At 37.9% G+C, this 19,251-nt stretch overlaps 4 protein-coding genes across 6 annotated transcripts; 2 read left to right on the top strand and 2 right to left on the bottom strand.

The window, feature by feature from the left end:
• Positions 1 to 391: 391 nt before the first annotated feature.
• Positions 392 to 1,357, top strand: LOC114525204. Its single transcript, XM_028546424.1, has 2 exons — positions 392 to 494; positions 810 to 1,357. Exons 1-2 carry the CDS (start codon positions 440 to 442, stop codon positions 1,259 to 1,261), a joined length of 507 nt encoding a protein of 168 aa, XP_028402225.1. The 5' UTR covers positions 392 to 439; the 3' UTR covers positions 1,262 to 1,357.
• Positions 1,358 to 2,240: 883 nt separating this feature from the next.
• LOC114525161 lies at positions 2,241 to 10,325 on the top strand. Of its 3 annotated transcripts, none has more exons than XM_028546383.1 (3): positions 2,241 to 2,474; positions 3,235 to 3,540; positions 4,286 to 4,868. In XM_028546383.1, exons 2-3 carry the CDS (start codon positions 3,345 to 3,347, stop codon positions 4,702 to 4,704), a joined length of 615 nt encoding a protein of 204 aa, XP_028402184.1. In that variant the 5' UTR covers positions 2,241 to 2,474; positions 3,235 to 3,344; the 3' UTR covers positions 4,705 to 4,868. The 3 variants fall into 3 exon arrangements, with proteins under 3 accessions (XP_028402184.1, XP_028402183.1, XP_028402185.1); XM_028546382.1 differs by having other exon boundaries at positions 3,228 to 3,540; XM_028546384.1 differs by lacking the exons at positions 3,235 to 3,540; positions 4,286 to 4,868 and adding an exon at positions 9,912 to 10,325.
• A 935-nt stretch (positions 10,326 to 11,260) lies between these two features.
• Positions 11,261 to 19,037, bottom strand: LOC114525200 (potassium voltage-gated channel subfamily A member 2-like). Its single transcript, XM_028546419.1, has 2 exons — positions 18,839 to 19,037; positions 11,261 to 12,979 (listed from the first exon to the last, which is right to left on the bottom strand). The coding sequence occupies exon 2, from the start codon at positions 12,971 to 12,973 to the stop codon at positions 11,618 to 11,620; it is 1,356 nt and encodes a 451-aa protein (XP_028402220.1). The 5' UTR covers positions 12,974 to 12,979; positions 18,839 to 19,037; the 3' UTR covers positions 11,261 to 11,617.
• LOC114525201 (potassium voltage-gated channel protein Shaker-like) lies at positions 13,995 to 16,863 on the bottom strand. Its single transcript, XM_028546420.1, has 3 exons — positions 16,743 to 16,863; positions 15,231 to 16,210; positions 13,995 to 14,483 (listed from the first exon to the last, which is right to left on the bottom strand). Exons 2-3 carry the CDS (start codon positions 16,114 to 16,116, stop codon positions 14,074 to 14,076), a joined length of 1,296 nt encoding a protein of 431 aa, XP_028402221.1. The 5' UTR covers positions 16,117 to 16,210; positions 16,743 to 16,863; the 3' UTR covers positions 13,995 to 14,073.
• Positions 19,038 to 19,251: the final 214 nt, after the last annotated feature.

The following is a 19,251-nucleotide window of genomic DNA, read 5'->3' as shown; positions in this document are numbered from 1 at the left end:
AAACCAAAACTCACTCGTGACTTTAAATCTAACTTTATGCCATCAAAACCTTTTCATTCCACAAAGTGATATATAGCGTGTCCAGTTTTATTCCACACAACATAACCCGATGTTAATGTCGAATATATCTCATTTTAAACAATGGATATGATCCTAAATATTTTGATCGCTATACTTTCGGGAAGTCTTTAGAATTCCCACGGAAGTTGATATCGCGAATTAAATTGTGGAAGGCAAATAAATGAACGGCTACCTGGAGAAGCCAGCTGGAGGAAGACAAACACCTGTCGATAATCTCCAGGATGAGACATCCCAGTTTTCAGTCATATCGAAGGGATAAAAGTCGTGTGTTCGGAAAGCTTGCATCAATTCTGCTCTGACCTGAAAGAAGAACTTGAAGAAACAAAATCTGAAGAAAGAAGATAAATCTGTCGAGAAAATGAAGTTTGGTTTCGCAGCTCTTGTTGTTTTTGTGGTTTTGCTGTCACCATCAGGTGTGTGTTTAATTTATATTGTGTCGTTTATTAATGAAAACATTCTCCCTTAGAAAGCCAGATGGTATCTGTACTTACCAGGTTGTAAGAGCAGTTTTTTACTAAGATTCACAGGGGTAACCAACTTCAAGAATTTCTGTATTGCATTCAGTTAACAGTGAATGCAGTTTAGGGCACTTTCATTTATAAAAATGGCCAGACTGGTCGTGTTGTATTTGAGTACCGACCGTTTTATACTGGTATTTTAGAGAGTTTCAAGAATTCTGTATGTCAATTATGTATGTCTCTGTATGTCTTATCATATGTCATTTTTAGTGTATGGAGCAGAAAGCGACGTGCTTCGAGTCTTTGACGAGAATTTACAATTGACTGAGGAGGAGATGGAAGAATACATGAAGCAAGCGGATCTGGAAAAATATGGTTTTAAGAGAACCGAGGAGACCACCTTTGAAACGGATGAAAATGGCGAGAAAAGGAAAAGGAGAACCATCTACTACAAGGTCACCGATGATTGCTCTCGAGTTATGTTCTGGGAAGGAATCCTTGAACAACGCTTGCCAGAGAAATTGAAAAGTCTGAGAATCCTTTCAACCACCGTGAAAGAAATTCAGAATCGTATTGCTGGCAGGAAGACAAAGGAATGCACAGTCGGTTTAGAGATTCATCTAGATCGACGTCGCAAGTCCAGTGGAAGCAAACGTAGTATTGCTGGTGGCCGTGGATGCATTGGTATTTGCTGGAGTGCGGCCATCGTTTACGGCAACTAAGGTGTGTCATTGGACGATTATAAACGGAAAACGGAAAAAGTGTCTTGATAAAATAATGTATTAGTAGTAACCTACCTTCAATGTTGTAGTCTTTCTTCCAACATAAATAGTAATAGAGTCAAATAAATGATCATTTCAAATTTCATCAAAATTGTGTTATTTTTATCAAATGCGTTGTGAAGTATATAGGTACCCGGTTCTTGAAGTCTTAATAATTATATTCTCTCCTCAAAAATTGCCTTAGCTGCAAAAATTACTCTCTCCGCGCAAAATTCAGCTTACTCTCGGCGCGAAATTATCAGTAATCAAATATATCAATGTTTTTGAACCGATTGATAGTACTGAAAAGAAAATTAGGGATCTTGAAAATTTTTAAAGAGTATTCCAGAGATTATCATGCACATATATTAAAATACACGAGGGTTACATGAAAATTATTTTGGGTCAACAATGGAATCAAGCTGGAATATTCGAGTGGAACTATCGTTCGTGAATCTTTATCGAGGCGATTGAGATCTTCCAATCAATAAGTTGGAATGTGAGTGAGGTTTTAAAATACAGGCGTTAGTCTCCAACATGTCGCTATGAGCCTATGACACGGAACAGTATTGAAACAGCAATACAGCTGAAATTTTAGTTCTAATGCTGGATTCGGGGTTATGAAGGGGCCACTTTAAGGACCGAAGAATTCATCCCCTTAGGAATTTGATCTTGTAATCGTATTCACGAGCACGTTCAAATAATAAGGGTCTATAAAGACCCCTAGTGTCCGGTAGACGAGGTACCAGATTATCTTTCGTGCCTCTAACCTCTTTCTTGGTCAACCTGCAAAGCCCGAAAATATTGCTTTAGACATGCATGTTTATATCGTCTGAACATCGTTATAGTTAGCCTTAGTCATCTCAACATATTGAATAAATAATTTAAAATGTTGCATAAATTAATATTTAAATAGCTCTCAAGTGTCAAAGCACACAGCAACTGGAAACTTGTGTATGTTTGAACACTTTTGGAAGAGCAAGTTTTAGACAATTTTGACGATTTTTAGCACAGAACGTACGTTGTTTATGGTAGAATACATCGCGAGTCTGGAACCTTCGTCGCCTGTACAGATATCGCCTACAATTCCCGCCAGCAAATTGGTTTAGATAACACCATGCCTATATATATGGATATTGTGCTATGCCGTCTTTGCAGTTGAACGAATATTATGGTAAGGAAGGAAACTATATGTATGAAATATTATAGTTATTACTGCTTTCCATCCAATGCTAAAGGCAGATTAAGTCTCACAAAGACAAAATACAGCATTATTCGATCAGATTTGATTAATCCCTGGTCTGTTTACTAAAAATTAGATCGCCATTATAATATCATTTTAATTATATGCATGTGTGCTTCCATCCTCTTTCTTCATACAGGCTGTGCTTTTTATATGCATAATGTTAACGGTTGTAAAAATCTCTAAAGTGGATAAAAGTAGCTATACATACTTTGCCTTTATTGACCCAACAATCCATAGAGATTCACTCTACTTCCAAATCTTTATTATTAAAACACGGACACGGTCAACAAATGCGTACTAAAATATGCGAAAAACTAAGTTCTTTCGATTTATTCACCTAGCTTTTTCAAATATGACATAGGCAAAGGCATATATAAGGATTTAGACTTTTACGTGCGTGTACGTGCGTATATATAATTATGAAAATGCGACAGTTAAAAGCAGTTCTTAGTCGGTTGCGTCAGACCGTACTACGGTTCGACCCTCGACCCTCGACAAAAATCAAAACTCACTCGTGACTTTAAATTTAACTTTATGAATCAAACTTTTTTCATTCCACGCGGTGATATAGCTCTGTCCAGTTTTATTCCATACAACATAACCCGGTAATAATGTCGCATATATCTCATTTTAAACAATGGATATGATCCTAAATATTTTGATCGCTATACTTTCGGGAAGTCTTTAGAATTCCCACGGAAGTTGACATCGCGAATTAAATTGTGGAGGGCAAATAAATGAACGGCTACCTGGAGAAGCCTGCTGGAGGAAGACAAACACCTGTCGATAATCTCCAGGATGAGACATCCCAGTTTTTTTCATATCGAAGGGATAAAAGTCGTGTGTTCGACAAGCTTGGATCAATTCTGCTCTGACCTGAAAGAAGAACTTGAAGAAACAAAATCTGAAGAAAGAAGATTAGATAAATCTGTCGAGAAAATGAAGTTTTGTTTCGCTGCTCTTGTTGTTTTTGTGGTTTTACTGTCACCATCAGGTTTGTGCTTCGTTAACATACACGATATTAATTTATTAATGAAATTTCATTTATTATTGATGAATTTCATTTATTAATGAAAATATCTTCTTAGAAAGCATGGTATTTGTACTTTCCACGTAGCTGTTTTTTACAAAAATTAAGAGTAACCAACATTAAGAATTTCTATATTGCATTCAGTTAACAATGAACTGAAGATTTGCATTCAGGCATGCAGTTTAGGGCGCTTTCATTTATAAAAACGGCCAGACCGGTCCTGTTGTATTTCAGTACAGACTGTTTACTCGTATTTTGGAGAGTTTCAAGAACTCTGCATTCAAGTATATCGTTATTTACATCTTCCTGGCACGGAAAATGCAATTTCACCGCTATATTCTTAATGCCTGGTTTCCATTTAGTCGTGAGTGTCGTGAACATGTCAAGGTGGCTGATGTGATAGAATATTTCTATACGTGTGCAGTCAACAATGACAGATTCGAATACAGGAATGAAAACGAATTTACATCCCGACAATTTCTTATCGGCGAAAATGACTTGTTAACGACAATTACGAATAAATGGAAACCAGGCTTCTATTTCAATTCAAAATATGATCGGTTTGACAATTTTTGCCGCTTAAATTTAGAAGAGAGAAGTGATAATAAAATCTTTGAGAAGAAGATAAGATTGGATCTTTCAGATACAATGGGCCATTATAGATACAAAGCAATACAGAGTTGAACAGTTTATCGTTTGTAAATTTTAGTGTATGGAGCAGAAAGCGACGTGCCTCGAGTTTTTGACGAGAATTTACAATTGACTGAGGAGGAGATGGAAGAATACATGAAGCAAGTGGATCTGGAAAAATATGGTTTTAAGAGAACCGAGGAGACCACCATTGAAACGGATGAAAATGGCGAGAAAAGGACAAAGAGAACCATTTACTACAAGGTCACCGATGATTGTTCTCGAGCTATGTTCTGGGAAGGAGTCCTTGAACAACGCTTGCCAGAGAAATTGAAAAATCTGAGAATCCTTTCAACCACCGTAAGAGAAGTTCAGAATCGTATTGCTGGCAGGAAGACAAAGCAATGCACAGTCGGTTTAGAAATCCATCCAGATCGAAATCGCAAGTCCAGTGGAAGCAAACGTAGTATGGCTGGTAACTGTTGGTGGTGGTGCTGAGTAATGCGGCGATCGTTTAGGGAAACTAAGGTGTGTCATTGAACGGTTTTAAAAGGAAAACGGAAGAAGTGTCTTGATAGAATAATGTACTAGTAGTAACCTGCTTTGTAGTTTCTAATGTTGTAGTCTGTCTTTCAACATAAATAGTGAATTGAGTCAAATAAATGAGCATTTTAAAATGATGTTTCTTATATCAGTGTTTTAGAATATATATGTACCTGACCTGTCCAGTTTTTCATATACTTGACTTTTTCTCAATTTACAATATTGACTTCTAAAAGTTTTAAGAAATATTTTCTCCTCAAAATTTACTTTCGAGGCCAAAATTACTTTCGCTGCAAAACTATATTAGGCAAATATATCAAATATGTTTTCAAGCAAGCTCGCCTAATTGTGTTCTTATATTTTCTGCATCATTTAGCTTCACTTGTATTACCGACCGTTTTTTTTTACATCTTTCACAACGCTGAGATATTCTCTGCTAGCAATCGGCAAGGAACGTTATAAAGTATAAACCGAAATTTTGAAAGGCTATGAAGCCATGTTTTAAACATAAAAGACGACGCTTTGCTCCTTCGATCGAATTCAGCAAAGTGAATTTATAATTAGGCGCAAAACCTTACTAAGGGGACCCTCCTCCCATTTGACGTCCATTTCTGACGATTTATGGCCAGGCATCTCCTCACTATTTTTTTTCTCGCTTCCCCGACACAGCTAGCCCAAGCCAAATATGCATATTTTTAATACATAAGAGATGCCTGCGGAGGAGGCTAGTCGTCTTGTTAGAATTTGAATCAATACAGAGTCATTACAAATTAAATCATTTATGACGTATATGATGCAATTAATTATGCACGCGTCGTCATAATTTGTTCTAAACATATGCTCGCATAATAGAGAGGGGGTTGCTTTAATTGTGTAGGAATTAGGTTGTTTGAATTATAATACCCCGTGATACACCAAAATTTGCGTAACCTGCCGTTATCTGCGGATTTTACGCATGTTGAACAAAAATAATGTTTGGGCGGACATGTTTGGACATGGAGCTCAGATTTTTCCGACAGAGGTCAAATCTTTTCAATGACATCTAAATAATCTGCTTATACAGCATAACACTATTAATTAGTATATGATTGTGTAGTCGTGTGTTCTCAAAATGAAAGCATATATAACTACAGTCTAAAAGCGATATGGCAGAAAAATGGCGAGTTTATATATATCATATCGATTTTTACCAACCATTTGAATTCAACCTTCGATACGCACTGGCGAAAATTGGTTAAATGCACTTTGTTGAAAATATTGTGCATATTTGTAGTATAGCGTGTATATATATACTATAATGTATATATGTTATATCAGCTATACTATATACATGTACTATGATGTTATGTATAATATAGGTATATAAACAAGATAAAAGTTGATGTAAAATAACAGGAAGCTCGCACAGGATCCTATAACGCAATAATTAGTTGTTTTTGCCAAAATGGATCGTGAAATGAATGGATATATCATAAATGAATGCGAAAGTTGTTTGGTCGTGCCAAATTAGTATTTATATAGGAGGCAAAAGAATGTGCGTCGGAACGGTTTCCGAACCAGGACTATAAGTATTGTGTAGAACTTTATTATACATATTGGATATACGTATTCTATATAAGTATTTGCATAAAAACAAATATGAGATATTTCACGTCATAATTAGTTTATTATATTTACATCTCAGATATATGTTTTTTATAGCATGTATAGAATCTAATTGCTATCATAAATCTTAAACTATATAATATTATTTTCTCACACGCACTAGAAATAGCTACATTTGTACTTGCGAAAAACCCTAGGATTTTGGGGCCTATTGACGCAGGTGCATGATTATGTCAAAATTATATTTTTTCTCGCAATGCAAGCTGGCAAATCACCAGTAGCGACATCACCGTGTCTTCGATGAATACTTTTTAGAAAGACCCTCGACAGACATATATTTTGAAACGACTTTAGAGGACTTTCCACTCTGAGCCACCCTGCGTTTGTTCACATCAGAAGGTTTGTCGTCGTCGGTGGAACAGGGATTTGTGTGGATTTCCAAGCCAAATGTGCAACTCTTTGTCTTTCGTCCAGAGACTCGACTCCGAACTTCTTTTGCTGCTGTTGATAATATTTCTGAAAGTCCTTATTTCTTTGGCATGAGTTTATTTAAAACATCATCTCGGTATTTGACTCTGGCGCAATGATCAGTGACCCTATAGTGGATTACTCTCTTTGTGTTTTTCTTTCCGTTTCTGTCTGTTTCGCTGGTGACTTCAACGGTCTTCTCAAAAACGTATACATCAAAGGTCGACTTTATTCAGATACTGGATTCAGATACTGGAGTATTTCGTTCTTAACGACATGCGATTTCGTTCTTTCGATTAAAAACTCGAACCATGTCGGTTTCTCCGCCATAAACTAAAATGTTTAGTCAATTATTAGCTCTTTAGTTTAAATCTTAACACGGTTCACGTTATTTGTAGATAATTTTTGACTAAATTAGTTGAATAATGTTTAACTGATGATCGAGCGATGACGAGAAAAAGGCTAGCAAAACAACAAAAATTACAAATCCATGCTTCATCTCATAGACGTACGAGGCAGGGGGGCTGGGGGGCGGCAGCCCCCCCAGTTTAGTCAGAAATATTAATTAGTCGGGCAATTTGTATTTACGAGTCGGGCAATTTGTACTTAAGTGAATTTGGTCTCCACACTACGTAAAAATATTTAAGAATGCTCAAATATGGTAGAATGTGGTAGAATATATATGCTTGCAGCTTGCGTAAACCCGAATTAAAGGAAACGAAAATAATTCAAATAAACATGCTTTTCCGTTTGTGCCACTGGCTACCCTATGTGCCACAACTGATTGGCGCAGCAAAACGCATCATGTAGTTACGAAACACTTCTATCGTTTTGTAAGTTTGTAACTTTACTAACTTTTATAGCAACTGTACATAATTTAATCCGAGATTTAATCGGAGTTGGGGGGAGGAAATCATGTCTTTTATGCACTAGATAGACCTCAGAATCCCGACTTTATTCTGCAAAATCTCACGCGGAAAATGCAGGAAATCACATTTGCGGGTCGCTAATTTTAAAACATTTTCGGGGGGGCATGCCCCCGGACCCCCATAGTATGGCTCACGCCTTCGGCGTTCGCATCTCGGCTCTCCAAAACACTGACCCTGGCTACGCCGCTGCCTAAACTCGGCAAAACGATTTCCCCTTTCCGATTACGCGCTTCGCTATGAATGGAAATCAACTTATCAAATTGCCCAAATAATGTGAAGGCTGTTAAAGTTTCGTTATAGTACCCAAGCAGGAAATGGTATTTCAGCGTTTGTACGTTCCAAAATACCGGGGGAGCAGACCCCTAGGCCATCCTTTTTTTTCTCAGTCTTCGGCACTCGTCGGGCAGACTATACCCCCGCCCCCCCAAAATTCCTAGCCCCGTACGCCTATGCTTCATCTTTAACAATTTCGCCTTTCGGCTTTCGAAATTCTATTAAATTTTGCCGGAAACCTCTTCGTACGCGTTTCAAAATAAAGTGATTTTATTTTGCCTAGCTCCACCATTTTATGCAAAAAAACAGAATATACCATCACATGAACAAGCTATTTCACCGTAACTCTATAAGTAGCTAGTGTTGTCAGTCAACACCTTATTAATGTTACAGCTTGCATTTGTTAATTGCGTAAGAAGATAAACTACTTGAAGAAAGGTCATGCATGTGACTGATTGTTTTCAGGTTGGCAATAACAAAACTGGTAATTTGCGGGGTACCATTTTTCTTCAGTATCTTAATTCCATACAAGTTTTCATACACAGACGCCCAAAATTATCCACGATTTCAAGCTTGCTTCGCTAAGAGACTCGAGTTATTTTTGGTAATTTTGCACTTAATTTTCCAAATGTCGTGTCTCGGATCTCCTGTACAACAAATGTTGAAGTGGCTTTTCGTTACAGTCATTAGCAGTATACCATGCTTTTTCGTTAAAATATGCACGTTGTTTTCTGCACTTTAGGTAAAAATGGGTCGTTATCGGTCAGTCTCTCATGAACTTGGCCTGTTTGATCTTTTGATCATGCATCATGAACCTTCCCGAGGCCATTCTCACAGAATAATAGCTTGTTTTTTACAGCTGTACTATACATTCGCGCTCGCCTACGTTATCATGTGGGACGTTAGTTCCGTGTTGCGGCTACTACGCTCTACTGCTGTTTCAAAGTTCATACTATTTTTCTATGCTATAATGATATCCCTATATATGCGTGCAATTTCTACTACACTTTCACATACAGAAGCCCCTTACAATATTTCTACGAACATAATATATATTTGCGCACACTATGCAAATGATATTATTCTTTTTAAGCCTGTTCTTCTCCACTTGGCGGAATTTTGCGCACAGAGCGGAATTTTCTTTCAGATTATTGCGCGCGGAGCGGAATTTTTACAGTCTGCGCGCTTTCATGCAGATCTAATGTGAGACAATATGCTGAACTTTGCGTTGACAAGTTTATAAAGCACATGCGCAAAGCAAGTCACAACTTACGAACCTTTGGCTCAAAATCGTTTTTCCATCACCACCACGAGGGTATTTTTCCCCGCAGTATTGTACAAGCACATTATGACTGCGGATTTGGTAAAAAGGTTTGATAGATTGCCAGTTTTTCTATTTAAAAACAACACATCCAGGCTTCCTTCAGCTCAATTCTTGCGGTGCATGAGAGGACAAAGTGTTTCAGACCAACATCTTTCGACAATGTGATGAAATCACCAGGTTTGCTTGCATATCGATAGCATAAAACTGCGCTGCTCGGCTTGCTAAAATCACTTCATCTTGGAAAGCGCACGAAGAAGTTTCAGAGTTTTAAACAATGAAGTTTGTAGTCGCTATCTTTGTCGCTTTGGTGGTATTTCTGTCACCTTCAGGTAAGTAAATATTTGTCAAAAAGTTGTCTGAATTGTGTTGAGACTTTTCCCTGAAGAGCGAGGTTTTGAATTTTTAGTTTATGGTGGAGAAACCGACGTGGTTCGAGTTTTTAACGAAAATTTGCGTCGCGCAAACAACGAGATATATCATCTTAATATCACAGTGAATAGATTGAGAGTATACATAGCTTACTACATTATAGAGTTTAATAGTTTATCGTATGTCATTTTTAGTTTATGGAGGTGAAAGTGACGTGCTTCGAGTTTTTGACGAGAATTTAAAATTGACTGAGAAGGAGATGGAAGAATACATGAAGCAAGCGGATCTAGAAAAACATGGTTTTAAGAGAAACGAGGAGACCACGACTGAAACGGATGAAAATGGAGAGACAAGAAAAAAGAGAACCATCTACTACAAGGTCACCGATGATTGTTCTCGAGTTATGTTCTGGGAAGGAGTCCTTGAACAACGCTTGCCAGAGAAATTAAAAATCTGAGAATCCTTTCAACCACCGTGAAAGAGATTCAGAATCGTATTGCTGGCAGGAAGACCAAGGAATGCACAGTCGGTTTAGAGATCCATCCAGATCGCTGTCAGAAGTCCAGTAGAAGCAAACGTCGAGTGCCTAAAGCTTGCCGCTGGTGCGGTGTCTGCAGAAATGCGATCATCGTTTACGACAAAAACTAAGGTGTATTATTGGAATATTGGACGATTGTAAACGGAAAACGGAAAAAGCGTCTTGATAGAATAATGTACTAGTATTCTACAGGGTGAGTAAAAAAAGTGACACCTTTGAAATTCAAATTAGCCGCGAACTTATGGCTGGAATTTGACAATTCCCATTGTGTACAATCAACAAGACGTGGTTAATTAATGCGAAAGTGTTTAAACCAATTGAACTAATTCCACGTTCTTTTTTATTACGGAGCTTAGAATGCATTTTAACTCCCAAAGGGAACAAACTTTATGTTCTGTTCACTTATTTGATATGCTTCGTATACCCATAAGATATTTTAGGCAACTTCTGTCTCATTACAGCCTATTACAGACACATTGCGGCTAATTTGAATTTCAAAGGTGTCAGTTTTTTTTTACTCACCCTGTAGTAACCTACTTTGTAGTTTCTAAAGTTGTGTAGTCCAGCCTGACGATTTAGTCATACCATGCAAATTTTATGTTATTATCATTATTCATTTCTTTAGAAATTCATTGTTTTCACCGTCAATGAACACCAAAATATTAGCATAGCATGACTAAATTGTCGGGCTGGCTACGCCACTGGTGTAGTCGTGTATTTTTGTAGGAAAGTTGTCTTGCAACATAAATAGCAAGAGAGTCAAATAAATGATCATTTCAAAACTTATCAAAATGGTGTTTTTTAATTTATATCAAATTCTTGAAGTCTTAAGAATTATATTCTCTCCTCAAAAATTGTCTTAGTCTCCAACATGTCGCCATGACGCGGAACTGTATTGAAACAGCGATACAGCTGAAATTTTAGTTCAAATGCTGGATTCGGGGTTATGTACTCTTTATATCATTCTTCTCACGACCCCGAGTAAAATATTGACGCATAAGCTAAAGACACAACTAAAATTGAGCACATAAATAAATTTTTAAAATTAAATTTTATCTCAAAGCTTGATTTTATTCATAACAACAGCGTTGATGTTCGCGGACGTAAATATGTTTTTGGCCCGACTTTAGACCGTATTACTATTATATTAACTTTAAAAGGGCAATTTTTTTATAAAAAAATATGCAATGGATAAACACTTAAGTCATTCTTCTGATTGGCTTAGATCAGCGGGCTAAAATATATTTCAGCCTGGCAAATTTATCGTCTTAGCCCGCAAAATACACTGCAATGCCCGCCAAAGTTAATGATAATATTCCACTCGTAACCGGAAATGAGACTAGAAAAAAATATTTCCCTTTATCAACTTCTCGCCATAACTAATGCTTTCTCTTCTTTACTCATATTCTGTCCACTGGAAGCGACGTATTCCTTGTATAACTTATTGAAATGAAGAACCACGATTGGAGTCGGAAAACAGTACAAAATAATAATCCCGAAGAGCGCGCAATATCCTCCAAGTATTTTTCCCGCCACTGTTTTGGGTACTACGTCACCGTAACCCACCGTTACCATGGTGATAATCGTGTACCAAAACGTATCTGGAATGCTACAAAACTGTGACTTATTTTCGTCTTCCATGCTACAAAGCTGTGACTTATTTTCGTCTTCCATGCCTGTCTCTGCGAAAAACAAGAAACTCGAGAACAGTATTACCGTTATTACGACGCACATCGCAAGCGCGCGAAGTTTTCCCCCACAGTCATGCACCGCGCGGCCAAAGACTTGTAACCCCGCGTAATACCGCGATAGTTTGAGCAATCGTAAAGACTTCGTGATACGAATTATACGAACGACCACGAGCGAACTAACGCCGACAGAATCTTCGACAAGAAGTTTCGCGTAAAATGGAAAGATTGCGATTAAGTCCAGCATACCGAATGGCGATTTCACGAACCACCACCGGCTTGGCGCGAAGATTATCCGAAGAAGGTACTCGGATGAGAACCACGCTATGCACACAGTGTCCATATAAAACCATAACGTAAAAAGACTCGCCTTAGACCCCTCCACACTGTTCTTTCGACTCGCGGTATTTGAGAACTCTGGGAGTGTCTCTAAGATGTAGATTACGACGCTGAACAGTATTAAAAAAATGGTGATATAGCTAAAACATTTTGCCCAAATGCTGGAATCCGGATCTTCAAGAAACGTCCAAACCTTGCTTTTAAAATGATCTTCTTCGTAGGTAGGCTCTGTTTCGTATTCCGAGTCTAAACAAGGGAACCTGTGGTCCTTAATTCGAAAAAATCGGAGTTCTTCTCGGAACACGTCGCCGGCGACCGTTTCCGGCCGCGAAAGTATGCCGTTCGACTGATAATAGAACAAAATCGCATCGAATGCAAATTTATCGCAGGGTAAAATATACACGTTGCTCGAAGCGTCGTAGAATTCCCGTCGAAGCAAGGGACAACCCAGCGTGGTCTCCGGGAATTGATCTAACGTTTTCTCGTAAGTTTCAAAAATTGTCCCGGAAACATTAAATTTTATCCTTCGCTTGCTTGCGTCGTACGTCGTGTCGGGTGCTTTCCAGTAGTTGGGTTGGATAACACGTTTGTTTTTCCTTGGCGAGCCAAAGACATCCTCGTCACTGCTCGAACCGTTTGATCTAATTCGTTCAACAGCGCGAACCTTTTTACGAGGTGTTGCTCCGTGCATTTTGTACTGAAATAGAAAGCGAAGAATGTTTAATTTGCATAACATAGCATAGCCGAATAAAGCCGATAGCAAATTACATCCTGTAAAATTTGGTAGCAAATTGCATAGCAAATTACACCCTGTATGCAATTTACAGATTAGATACGTTTTTCTAAAATAGTTGATGTTCAATTGATAACCGTAACTTAAATGTTCAAACTTTTAGTTGCCACATTTTTTATGGAAATATTGTCAGAACGTTCGCCCAATTTGGGCATTAAAAAGCCAAAAAAGGGACATGGCGCAGTGCTCGGAAGTATTCGTCCAATTCGATAATGCTTTTCTATGCTTTCTAAAGAACAAAGCTATGCTATTGGTTGAAACAGAAATGTATTGTAAAGTTCAGCCAATGAAAATCATTCTTGCGAGGAGCTGCGACCCCACTCTAGCAAATTACACCCTGTATGCAATTAACAGATTAGTTAAGTTTTTCCAAAATAGTTGATGTTCAATTGATAACCGTAACTTAAATGTTCAAACTTTTAGTTGCCACATTTTTAATCGAAATATTGTCCGAACGTTCGCCCATTTTAGGCATTAAAGATTAACGTTATTATTCCCGTCGACGCAAGTACGGGTGTCAACGGAATATGTCGGAGATTTCCGCGTAAGACTCTACAAGTTCACAAATTATTATTGTGCTGTGCCTCAATGATTAATTGACACTAATTTTCTTAAAATGCTTCAGTATAATGCTGCTAGCTAGGTTGACCTGGTTCAAACACTTATTGATAGTGATAAATATGCCATGTGTGGTGGACTGTTTTAGTCACATCCCAGCTCAGTACTTCTTGTTCGCTAAAGTTTTCGTCCTGCTGACGACTTGCTAAGTCGCAAAAAGTAGTCTTCCTGGTTCAACCTGCCTTCAGAAAGTTTCAAGCTATACACGAAGACTTTCCTTCAAATTTTTATTATCATTTTTTATATTCAGTTAATTTCATCAATATAAACAAAACACTTAAAAAAAACAAATTTTGCATTTCAATTTTTCGACATTCCATTACAAATTTACACGTTAATGTATACGTTAAAACACTTTTCACAGTTAATCAAATTAAATTCTATTTCAGCCGTTTCTGTCTGGCTAAAAACAATTCATCGTTGAATTTCTTCTCAAATTCCTTCGTATCTTTTCCGGACTTTTCCATCTCGCTAATGACGTATTCTTTGTAAAGTTGTACGAATCTCACGACGATGATCGGTGTCGGAAAACAGTAGAGCACGATGACTCCCGAGAATGCGCAGAACCCTCCGAGGATGCGCCCGAGCACGGTCTTCGGAACGTAGTCGCCATAGCCAACCGTAACCATGGTGATGATGACGTAGTAGAACGCATCAGGGATGCTTTTAAATGGCGAGTCGTCACTAAAGCCTTCAATATAATACATGGAGCTTGAAAATAATATTACGGTGATAAAAATACAAAGTGCTAAAGCGCGGAGTTTATCTTGGCAGTCTTTAATCGTGGCTGTTATTATTATTATTATTATTAAACTTTATTTACACACGGTATTCTCAATCAGGATTTTCATGCTGACAAATGACAAGATTATGAATTACAAAATAAGACTACAAAAATATTTACAATGATAAATCAAACTAATAATTAATATACCTGCTTTTCATGAGAGCCGTGTAAGGAATATATACAAGAAATATAATATAATACAAATGTGAATGTAGATTAAAATAATTTGGAACAGCCCGCTTTAAAATTTGATAGGTTATTTGCTAGCCGTAGCCCAATCGGTAGGCTGTTCCATAGCATCGCACCACTATAACTAAAACTATTCTTCAGATAGTTTGTGCGAGGCTTAGGAACAGCCAGCTTACTATTTGTGTTTCTCAACGAATAAGGATTGACACTGTCACGGTTTACAAACATGGAACCCATGTATTGTGGAGCAAGTCCATTGAGTGATTTATAAACCATGACAGCCTTTTGAAATTGGCGTTGGGAAGATAACTTTTTCCAGCCAAGTCTATCGAGTAAGATGTCGGCATTAGTGTCATAGCTTGAAAAGGTCAAAACTCTCGCTGCGCGATTTTGTAGTTTTTGAAGTTTATCTGCCAAGGTTTTATTGCAATTGTCCCAAACTGTACAGCAATAATTGAAATATGGCTGGACAAGGGAATTAAAAATTAAATACAATGTTGCAACTGGGACAAATGAACGAACGAGTTTTAAAGCGCCAATACCACGAAGAGACCTGGGGCGCGAAGAGACCTGGGGCGCAATGATAGCGCGATAGTTTGAAAAGTCTCAAGCAGCGCCCGACTCGTAGAATCCGAAGTACTGCAAAAGACGTCGCTCCGCTGTCGCTTTGCAGAAAAAGCGTTAAATAGAATGGCAGAACGGCGACAAGATCCACTAATCCGAACGGCGAGTACAAGAATCGGATTCGATTTGGTGTAAAGCTAAATCGTAGGATTAACTCAACGGAAAACCAGATAATCCATAGACACTCCATTATAAACCAGTGGTCGCAATGATTCGTCGGATCCGAGTCAATTTTGCGCGGTTTTAAAGCAGGCACCGTCTCAAGACAATAGGTAATAAGCGAAAGCGCGATTATGAAAATTGAAAAAAAGCTCAAATATTTTGCTGCAACGCTCGATTCAGGGTTTTCCAGCAGTTCCCAGCCTCTTTCTCGGAAAGTTAGCTCGCTCGGGTCCCGCTTCGCTTTAGTTTTTGATTCGATGACTTTGTTGAGAATCGGAAATCTCCTGTCGTTGATTTCGAAGAATTTGAGTTCTTTCTTGAAAACGTCACTGGGCACATGTTCCGGTCGGCATAGGATACCCTTGGATTGATAGTAAAAGAGAATCGCGTCGAACGTGTTCTTGTCCCGCGCAAAGTAGTATTCGTCTCGGATCGGATCGTAATACTTCGTACGCTTTTCGTAAGAGCCGAGCAGCGTCTCGGGAAAACGGTCAAATGTGCTTTCAAACGTTTCGAAAATCATGCCGCTGACGTTGAGCCGTACTCGCTTGTGATTGGACAGACCGTTTTGGTTGTCATGGAAACTCCCGCGCAAACACGAATATCTGCGCACCTTCTGCTGGCAAAAAGGACTGGCCGGGATTGCCGAGTAAGCCTGCATTAGGTTCGTTCAAATTCACCCGTCGGAAGTTCACTTCACCAAAAATCGTCTATTGAGCGATATTCCTCGCATTTATTTTCCGTATTATGGTCCCCTACGGCAGAATAAAAAAGTTCAACAATATTTATCGCCTGGAGGCTGTTATCGACGCTAGATTACGCTAAAAATACTCGCCAAGCGATAGTTTGGCTCCACAGAAGTGGAAAAAAAATCGATCGAGAGAAACTTTACTATAGTATAGGTTTTATCAACTACGAGAACTCTCACCCAGCTTTTATTTTTACCATTTTACGTCTAAAATTGCAAACTATGTTTCACGTTTAAGTTTGTTTATGTACGTTCAATTCAAAACAAATGGCTGGTAGTGGTAAAAGCATTAAAAATATTTTCCCGATTTTTTCACGATGAAGCTTTACACCCGAAATCACAAGATGCAGGACTGTTGATAACAATGTTTTTATGCTATTGAATACTTCAAACATGAAACTTCAAACTGTTCTGTTCTCAAAGTAGGAAAAAATTGCCGGCCAAGGTTTGTTTAAAATGTACGCCAAGTTTTGTTGTGTATAAATGATAAATACACTTACAATTAACACGCGTATAAGTGAAATGTAATTAATATTTACCTCGCTTATTATCCTGCTACCATTTGTTTAACTTCATCTGAGTTTACTGAGGATTATCTTGAAGATGGTTGCGTATCACTGGGCATTCGAAGCTTCGCAAATCTTCATTAATACACCTGTTTTTAAGCGTCCGTCGTATGCAACTCAGTTCTGAGTGACCTGCTGTTTCAGCTGAATAAATGTTGCGGTTTTCGTATATTGTTAATTATAAATGAATGCTTGTAGGTGGAACAAATTAACTCCATAAGAGTTAAGGCTTTTCCTTTTGTTCAAAGGTAACCGGGCAGAGAAGAAGGCAATCCGTTTCATATTGCATGTTTAACGTTAGAATATTGGTTGAGACATGTCGATAATCGTTTGCATTGCGGATATTATTCCCTTCTTCCGGGCATGTGCATAATTGTTGCAAATGTATACACGCATGTACGTATTTTTACAAGCAACGTCAACACTCAATAAACATGCATGGCCACCTTGTTTTGGCTATTTAAACACACAAAGACCATTCATATTGGGGTATCTTCTGTATACAACCGGGGTCAGTCGAAATCAGTTACACGTACAGTAAACATGCATCATTTGTGGGTTAATAATTACAAAGCCAAACGGCCGAAAGGCGGGAAAAGTTGATGATGAAAACACTTTTAGTCCGTATACCGACGACTAGTACTTCTTACATTACATCTTTCAATCCTTTATCAGCAGTTTTAATTCAGAACAAATTACGTTAAAGTGATCTTTTAAGAATTTGCAAAAGCTATATTATCAGCCGGGACAATTTGTATTATGACCATTGACCAATTCATGTATTTTCAAAGCAAAGTCTTCAAGCGGTGGCAATCAGCCTGTAAACCTGATAAAGTGTTATGATAACTCTCTCGCCAGGAATTGAAAGACTATAGATTATGGCTTTGGGCTAAATTTGGGTTCAGGAGAGAGAACTTTACCCCAATAATCTAGCTGGCATTTTAGAACTAGTAAAACTGTAAAACTGCGATGCTAATAAGTAAACGTTTGGTTGAAAAATGTTGAAAATCTTTGAAGATGTAGACAGCTGCTTTTTATAGTAAAAATAATAGGTAAAAATAATCGCAAAAATAATAAACTATTTCTCAATCGAAAATTAGCTTTATAGTTATTCTCACTTGAAATAAAGACATATACAAATTTAGTAACCTTTATGACATGTCATGAACACTTTCTACATAAAGTTTTCTCGCATTTTAGTTTTGTACAATAACTTTGTCTTTGCGATGTTTCTTACCAAGATTTTACGGTTTTACTAATTCTGAGATGCTTTTTATAGCTGTGCATGAATGTGTTGCTTGGTTTCGTTGCCTTGTGAATCAAAATTTAGTCCTCACGGCTGGATATCGTCTATCATCGTCCATTGAACCTGTTTATAGTTCATTCCTGTTAGTCGCGCGGCCATCTTGAATTCACGAGCCGGACTTGTGAGAAGTTGAGCTTGTGCATTTCGTTTCGGCGACAACGCTTTGTCGCCAAGATTGTCGCAAAGGAAAGGAAGGGAATTGACGTTGTTTGAAGAACAGGCGTACAACCGAAGCTTGTAGTTATATAATGCTTTGTTTGTCGCGTGTTTGAAAGTTCGTCTCATACTTTGCCTGAGCAGGTAATCTTTTCAGGTTGTTTATTTCGCATGAAATGCACAACTCGCCGACCATTTTTTCAATTGTAGCGATGAAATACGTACGATGTTATGACATTAGATTAACGCACGTATATTCTAGGACAAATTCGTCCCATATGACTTCGGCAAATTCCCTACTACTGCGCCCGGCCCAAGTCAGCATGCATGAAGTGACAGACATGTTATGATCGACCTGCTGACATATGGAATAAGAAACCACAGGAAACAGTTCACTTCAGTTCAAAACTGGCCTGCTTCGAACAAATTAAACGTCAAATATACTTATCACGTCCCAATTTTCGTGTGTATATTTGAATTAAAAACGCCGGATTTAAGTCCGACATTAACTCGAACAATATTCTTAAGTTACTCAAACAGGTTTCAATATTATACAAACTCAAATTATTTGCCAATAATGCCTGGAACAATATCACATAATACTCACCGTTCAAATGACTTGTTTATAATTTATCCGTAGTGTCATCAGCATTTAAGAAATACAACGACAAAGTGTTCTTTATCTCGACATTTTTCTATTTTAGACGCGGTGTTTGCCATTAAGTTTCATATAGGAAGTATGCCAAAGAATTATATACACACACATATGTGTCTCAAAACAAATTGTTGCCACCTACTTGTGGTTATTAAACGGTATTTATAAATTCAAACGTGAATAATTTACTAAATGCACATTAAGGCAAAACTCTTCTCTGTACATGCAAAGGGAAGTCTACGGCTGCAAAAGTATTTTCCTGGAAAAACGTTCCTGCATGCGTGGCGTGGGTTTTGTCTGCTCTATCAATCTGGTGTATAGCTAAATTTGGTTCTTGTCAGGCACCAAAAAGGAACAAAAGCTTT

Source organism: Dendronephthya gigantea, unplaced genomic scaffold (genome assembly GCF_004324835.1).
Source record: "Dendronephthya gigantea isolate DGI-Jeju-01 unplaced genomic scaffold, DenGig_1.0 000033F, whole genome shotgun sequence".
NCBI classification, from domain to species: domain Eukaryota; kingdom Metazoa; phylum Cnidaria; class Anthozoa; order Malacalcyonacea; family Nephtheidae; genus Dendronephthya; species Dendronephthya gigantea.
This window is presented reverse-complemented; position numbering and strand designations above follow the sequence as displayed.